At 33.5% G+C, this 7226-nt stretch overlaps 1 protein-coding gene and 1 pseudogene across 1 annotated transcript; one reads left to right on the forward strand and one right to left on the reverse strand.

Moving 5' to 3' along the window:
• Nucleotides 1–407: 407 nt before the first annotated feature.
• Nucleotides 408–2708, reverse strand: LOC106780098 (annotated as a pseudogene).
• Nucleotides 2709–5003: 2295 nt separating this feature from the next.
• LOC106755713 (putative zinc finger protein CONSTANS-LIKE 11) lies at nucleotides 5004–6168 on the forward strand. The gene is made up of 2 exons (XM_014637921.2): nucleotides 5004–5705; nucleotides 5818–6168. The coding sequence occupies exons 1-2, from the start codon at nucleotides 5199–5201 to the stop codon at nucleotides 5857–5859; spliced, it is 549 nt and encodes a 182-aa protein (XP_014493407.1). The 5' UTR covers nucleotides 5004–5198; the 3' UTR covers nucleotides 5860–6168.
• Nucleotides 6169–7226: the final 1058 nt, after the last annotated feature.

Raw genomic sequence — 7226 nt, forward strand, 5'->3', positions numbered from 1 at the left:
GAAAGGAATTTTCATAGGAGTTACAAATGTTCAATCATCTCTATGCTTGAAGGTAGTGGTGCACTCTGTGAAAGCTTTAAAAAAAACTATGCCTCAATAAACGCTACGTAACCCTAATAACATTCGAAACCTCCCTTAAATGGATGTGAGCATACCTCGACGGATGTCAACATCTGTTTAAGGTGAATAGTAAATTATAGCTTACAATAACTGTGTTAAGTCCAATAGCTTTCCCACTTGCAATGTTTCTATCACTGTCAACAAAAAACAACTGCATAGGATGGAAGAGGGAACACCAAATAACTATAGTAAGATGATTCCAAGATTAAATATTTAAATATAAATAAACACACAAAGGCATAATTTTCATGCATCACTTAGTTTATATAGTGTTTGCATTTTTTTTATCAAAACGTGCATGCGTGAATAATTTCATGTTTAGAATTCTCAGCTTCTTCCCACACAACAGTATGTTTAGACTTCTCAGCTTCTTCCCACACAGTAGCACGTTTTCAAATTCAATTCTCTCCTGTTCTTGCATATTGGTGCCCTGAGGAGAAGATTGATTCTTTTCCTGCTCATTTTTGCTTGCCCATGCAGCAATGTTCATCTTACCAAGCTGCACTCTAAGGGATGCAATATCTCGCCTTGTCTTTATCTTCATCTCTTCTTCAGACAAATGTGTTCTGCAATTTTCAATGGGAAACTGGAAAACTCATCGGTCATGTTTTCCAAAGGTGTTGGAGCTGGTGCACCTCTACAAGGAGTCGAGGGCATCGACGAAACTAGGCTCCATAGTGGAGTTGCAGACCCAACAGGAGTAGTTGTCCGCGAAGGTTCTTGACTTGGCATAGGGGTCATTTCAGTTCCCATGTCTCTCACCGCAACGAATCTTATCCAAGGCATCACTGTATCATGAAAACCAAGTTAACCTCACTATCTCTAAACTCCGAACACGTCACATATGGAAAAAATAAAATAAAAATGTGTTATGTTTCAGTGTTTCACTCAGAATCTTAGATCATTCACCACCAAACACATCCACTCTCTATATTATTATAACTAATGGGAATGAACATAATACCTGATTGATCATTTGTTCCTCTTGAGGAAGATACACCCAATTCATTCACTTCCTTCAAATCTTTGCTTTGGGGAAAAGACTCTACCACTTGATTGCCTCCATGTGCTTGACCTGAAACTGAATGAGCATCGAAGGGAACAAAAGAGAACTTTTCAAATATCGTATGTGATGTGGGTTGACATAAATAAACTCTCTATGTTTCTGTCACCTTGCCTATGGGGAGCTTATGATCATAATGAGTAGACTCGGGAGCAACCCTCACCATGCTTGGTGCCATGCGATTTGCTTGGTTATGTGCAACATGTTTTTTTTTAGTGATTAACATGTATGTTTTACCTATTCATTATCCATTTCTCGGCATCGTTCCACTTAGAAGGAATAGGTCTGGTGAAAATCTTGATTATGACAGCAATGCCATGCCCCGATCTGCACCATGCACCACCAATGCGAACCACCGCACCAAGAACAACACACCACCGCACCACGATAGATAGCAAAGGTAGAGTTTGAAGAGTTTGGAAGAAGTCACCTAGAGAAAAGGAAAGAGTGTGACGGAAATGGGAGAAAAAGAGGCGGATCTCAAAGTTTTAGAAGGGGGTGGGGTTGTGAGCAGAGAATGAGAGTGTAATGGAAATGGAAGAAAAACAGGCAGATCTCAAAGTTTTAGGAGGGGTGGGACTGTGAGCAAGAGAAAAGAGTAAAAGGCTAGGGTTGAAGGTTACTCTCATAATTAACATTAAAAGTGAAAAAGTGAAAAAGGTTAAAAAAGGAAAAGAAAAAGGTTATTTTTGTAATAAAAAAAACAGAAAGTTGGGAAGGTGAGGGAGGAAATGAGGAGGTGGAGGGAGCAACACATAAATATCTCGTGCTAAGCTCTCGTGTTAGGAGACGAAAAGTAATGCTAGTTTGTGAAGGGGAAGAGAGCTCGAGACTCACTGGCAGTGTTCAAACATGATTCTAGAAAAGAGAGAGAGTAGATCGAGGAAAAGACTTCATCAAAAGATAAGAAAGAACTAAACTTTTATTATTACTTATTAGTAAGTGTTCTTGTAATTATATATGAAAAAAGAATCATAACCTTAAAATAGGTTAGAAAAAAAAGTTCAAGAACCAAACTACTTCTAAGTAGAAATCCTAACATATTTAACTGAAAAACAAACATCAACATTCCAATATTTATATAAAAAAGTTAAGTTTTTATTTTAAAGGTTTATATGAAGAAAAAAGTTCTTTTAACAACACACTTTTAACAATTTTTTAACAATGTATACTTAATAGTTTATAATTAGTCCGTTTTAAATATTTTTTTAAATATAAATTCAAATAGACCAATATGATGATTATAAAAAAAGTTACCAAAATATTATATCCTTGTGACGGAGAAAAATAGATAAATAAAAAATATTAATTAATAAGAGAGGAATAGGAAACGGTAGCGGTTGGCGTGAGGCAGAACGTGGAGAAGCGCGTGAGAGATGGCTGGAGCGCAGCAAGGAAAATCAAAATCACGCGAATCCCACATCACAGAGTGTCCACGTAAGCAAACGGAATCTTCAGAGTATATTTGTGCCACCTGGCAACGCATCACACCCACACTCAAAAATATCCCACACCAACCATTCATTTATTTTCAAATTTTTAATCAATTGAAAAAGGAAATGGTTTAATTATTATTATTATTATTATTATTATCCATTAATAGTAATTATTAAAGTGTGAATTTACAATAGAGGCCACAGAAAAAAAGGGTTGGTGTTCCCTGAGGAGGATACACCTGGCGACGCCTGACACCACAAAACCATACACTCCCATTCCTTCTCCATGCTTTCATTCCACACTACCTTTCACAATTATTATCACCCTTCTCATTTACTCCAATCTCCAAATTCTTCTTAATTTTCTCTTTTATCCCAATATATTTTACTTTTTTAACTTCAACATAACTACTATATAAAATTAAATTTTCTTTTTAAATGCTTAATCTCATTATACATAAAATTCTTAGTTAAATTAAAACAATCTTATTCTAATTCATTTATTTACTGATTATGCTCTGCGTATATTATTTGGTCGTGTTAATATTATTTTATTATACCAAAAATACATTCTTAATTTTCGAAAAAACACTAGAAAAAAACCAAAACAAAACATGTGCTTGTTTTCATAATATGGTCAATCAAAGTCACGTAATAAGAAATTGAGTCGGAGAATCATATAAGACAATACCTCTTCTCATGTCTAGTCAACGTATTTTCAGCGTTCATTATGTTATTCTTTGGTTTATATCTACTAATTGTAATGCTATAAAAAAATAAAAAATTTACGGGTTGTTTAAATATGAATATGTTGACCAATAAGATTTTCATTAAAACTTTTATTGTAAATAGGTTTCTGAAAAAATAATTTTGTTTATATGTAATTTCTTCGTATCAAATATATTAAATAAATGAAATTTTTTAAACACCATTTATATGAGAATTTTAATAAAAAAAACTTATAAGTGAATCATCTTTCTATACTCAAGTTGAATATTTATTTAAAAAATTGTGATATTATCATTCTCAATTTAGTGTGTTTTTAAATATCAATTTAGAACATGAATCATGCTTCACCTAATTTGTTTTGTTTTTTTTTTTATTAAAACATCAATGATTGTATAAAACTATTTGAAATTATTCTTAAAAATGCTGGAAATTATCTCTCTGAAAAAAATAGAAGAAAGCCATGCTCATTAAATACGTGGAAGTTAAAATAAGTTGGTAATTTAAAGAAATTACTACTGCAAATTAATAAGAGCTTATTAAACTTGTATCATTAGCCAAGAATTTACCATGATGTCAAAAATTAAAATAAAAAACATGAAGTACACAATATTATACTCATAAAAAAATGAATGAGGACTGTTACAAGAGCAAAAACTCCCTTGCTACACGCAAAAGAAAACACATTAATTATGTTTAAATATTGATGATAAGTAATAAAGATGACGTAGGACACAATTTTTAATATTATTCGTACAAAATCAATAACTTATATATATCTTTCACATTTTAACTTCTCTCAGTTATATTTTTCAGAGTTTCACAGATATTTTATTAAAATTAAAAGTATATTTATCATAAAAGTAAAAATATATTTATTATAAAAAAAAAGGAGATGTTACACCGTTAACCTCGTGTGTATATGTGAGGAAAGAAAGAGAATGAAAAATATAAAAGAAAAAGGAAATAGGGAGAGAAAACTGAACAATGTGGTGTAAATAAAGTGGAAATTTAATAGACAAATTTAAATTAAATTGATTTAAATTAAAAAATTTATAAATATAAAATAAGAGAATAGTAGAATTACCTTTCTACCTTTAAAGATTTAAATTAAATTGTTTTAATCGAATTATTCACTAGATGTATATCTACGTTGTGTTCCTTATTTTAATAGTGAGGCTTTTATTCAATATTTTTACAACTTATTCAAATATGCGAAGTGTTATTGGAACTATTTTTGTCCCTTATTCAAATATTCGAAGTTGTTTTTACCAATTATTCAATAAAATGCTAACAAAGACGCTTATTCGAATATGTCTTCCTTTTATTCAAATTTCTCTTTTATCATTCGAATAATAATGCAAGAAGTTACGTGAAACTCTGAGTTGTTATTTGAATTATATCACTTTTATCCAAATATCTTGTACTTCAAATTTGGCAATTCAAATATCTTATGAATTATCTATTATTATATTATTTTATATGTTAATGCTCTCTTCTTTAGTCTTGGTCAATGAGTACCTTAATTAAACCGTTTTATTCCAATAATATTGAAAAGAGAAAGAAAAAATATTATTATTATAAGAAAAACAAATTTTTGGTTTTGAAATAAAATAAAAGAAAAAAAGATGAAACGGCAGAGTACAGAAGCTGCAGAGGTTGGAATTTCCTTTATAAATTTCGCCGACAATCAGATCCTCTTTCTTCCCTTTCTTTTTTTCCTTCTTTCAATCTTCCCAACGGAGAGAGAAAGTAAAAAGAAAAAGAAAATCGCACAAAATAAACAGAGAGAAAAAGAAAAGAATAAAAAAAACACAAAATTTCGAGACGATCGCCTTTCGTGTGAGTGGAAGATGAAGAAGTGCGAACTGTGTAAGCTTCCGGCCAGGATTTTCTGCGAGTCGGACCAGGCCAGCTTATGCTGGGACTGCGACGCAAAGGTTCACGGCGCAAACTTCTTGGTCGCCAGACACTCGCGAACCCTCCTCTGCCGTACGTGCCACTCTACCACGCCGTGGAAGGCCGCCGGAGCCAGACTCTCTAACGCCGCCTCCATCTGCCACCGCTGCGCGGCCTCCGCCGCCGAAGAACCGGACGAGACCGAATCCGGCAATGACGAGGAACCAAACACGGAGGATGACGATGTATCCGGCGAGGAAGACGGCGAGAACCAGGTCGTGCCGTGGTCCTCCACACCGCCTCCGCCGGCGAGCTCCTCCAGCAGCGAGTGGTCGTCGTTCAGCGGGTGCAAAAACGACGACGACGAAGGTGCTTCTGTTTCCGTATGTGAACCGGAAACGACAACATCCTCGTTGAAACGGCAACGCGAGAACGACGACGTATCCGGCCGTGATCCGCAGGTTAGCTTTATTTAATTTTTGTTTCCGACGAGGAACAAACAATCGCTTATTTGTATAGATTATTTTTATTTATTAACTTAATTATTTATGTTGGTTTATTGCGTGAAAGCAGGGGTTTGGAAGGGCTGCGCATCTCAACGGAGGTGGTGTATGACGGAGGGTGATCGCTGGAGGAGATTTCAACCACACGCTACGACGACGTTTCGTGTTGGGAAAAGCAAGAGTCTCTGAACCGTACGATGGGCCAAGATATTTTAGCTCTTTCATCATTAACTTATAATCTAACCGCTTACAATAGAGTACTTTTTTTTTTTTTTTTTACTGTAGGATGATTATGATGTTGTGTGTTTAACAACAAGTTTTCCTTTATTGGTTTCTAATTTAAGACAAACGTTAGCATATAATCTTGATTGTAAGTTGTAACCCTTTTATATGTCTAAATAAATCTCCATTAATTTTTGAATTTTTGTGTGATTTAGTGCACATAATAGAATTAGAAAGAGTTGATAAAAGATTATAGTTATAATTAAGAAAATGGGAGTGGTTAGCATTTAGCAGTGGTTAGAGAGACGTTGGTGAAGTTGTGGCTGTGTGAAAGTGAAGATTTTTTCTCTTTCCTTAAAAGGGTGTGAGGTGAGAGAGTTGTTGGTGTGCTAGGTTTGATGTAAGGGATGTGCGTGTCATGTTGTAGGACCTCACAGCACAACCACAACCAAGTGTAGTGTGTGAACAAAATGAAGAATAATGAAAGGTGCAATGCATCACTAGCTACTACACATTTATGTTTATGTGTACGACTAGGTAGGGCTCAAATTAGAGATAAGTGTAAAGTGAATAAAGCCCTATTTCTATTTGAATCAATGATACAAAACTATAAATAGAATGAGCCGAATGCGATATAGCGCACCACTTCATTGTCGCCTGCCTTCTTCTCAACATAAACTCATCAATTAACTAATAAAATAGTTTCATTGCAAATGGCATTGTTCTAAATGGTGTTGCCAGATATTATACCATAATATGGTATTTTAAATTTTGAGGTCTCTTGCACTCGTAATTGCCATCATTTCTTAATTTGGGGTGTAATTGTGCATCCTAAGTTGAGGTATCTTAAATGTGTATTGATATATTAAGTAAATTAGGTTGTTTTTCTGTATCATGCATGGCTTCACAATTTATCATATATTTAAACTAAATAAAATAATAGATTTGTTTCAGCTAATCGTACAAATAATTGCAACTCTATGATGTTCAATAAAATAGTTAACAAATAGGATTTATATTATAAAATAGCGTGTGATGATAAATTATGTTCCTTATTGTAAATTATTTTGGATTATAAGCCTCTAGTCTGCCTTTGTAAGGGCAATTATAATAAAACTATAAATAACAAAATGTTAGTTTTATTTGTTTATTTCATAATTAAAATAACTAGTAGTGAATAATGCATATTGGATATAATATTTATTGTTAATACTAATATGGTCAAATGTTTTACTAGAAGTCTTCAAATTGAAATTG

The sequence above is a fragment of the Vigna radiata genome, chromosome 2 (genome assembly GCF_000741045.1).
Source record: "Vigna radiata var. radiata cultivar VC1973A chromosome 2, Vradiata_ver6, whole genome shotgun sequence".
NCBI classification, from domain to species: domain Eukaryota; kingdom Viridiplantae; phylum Streptophyta; class Magnoliopsida; order Fabales; family Fabaceae; genus Vigna; species Vigna radiata.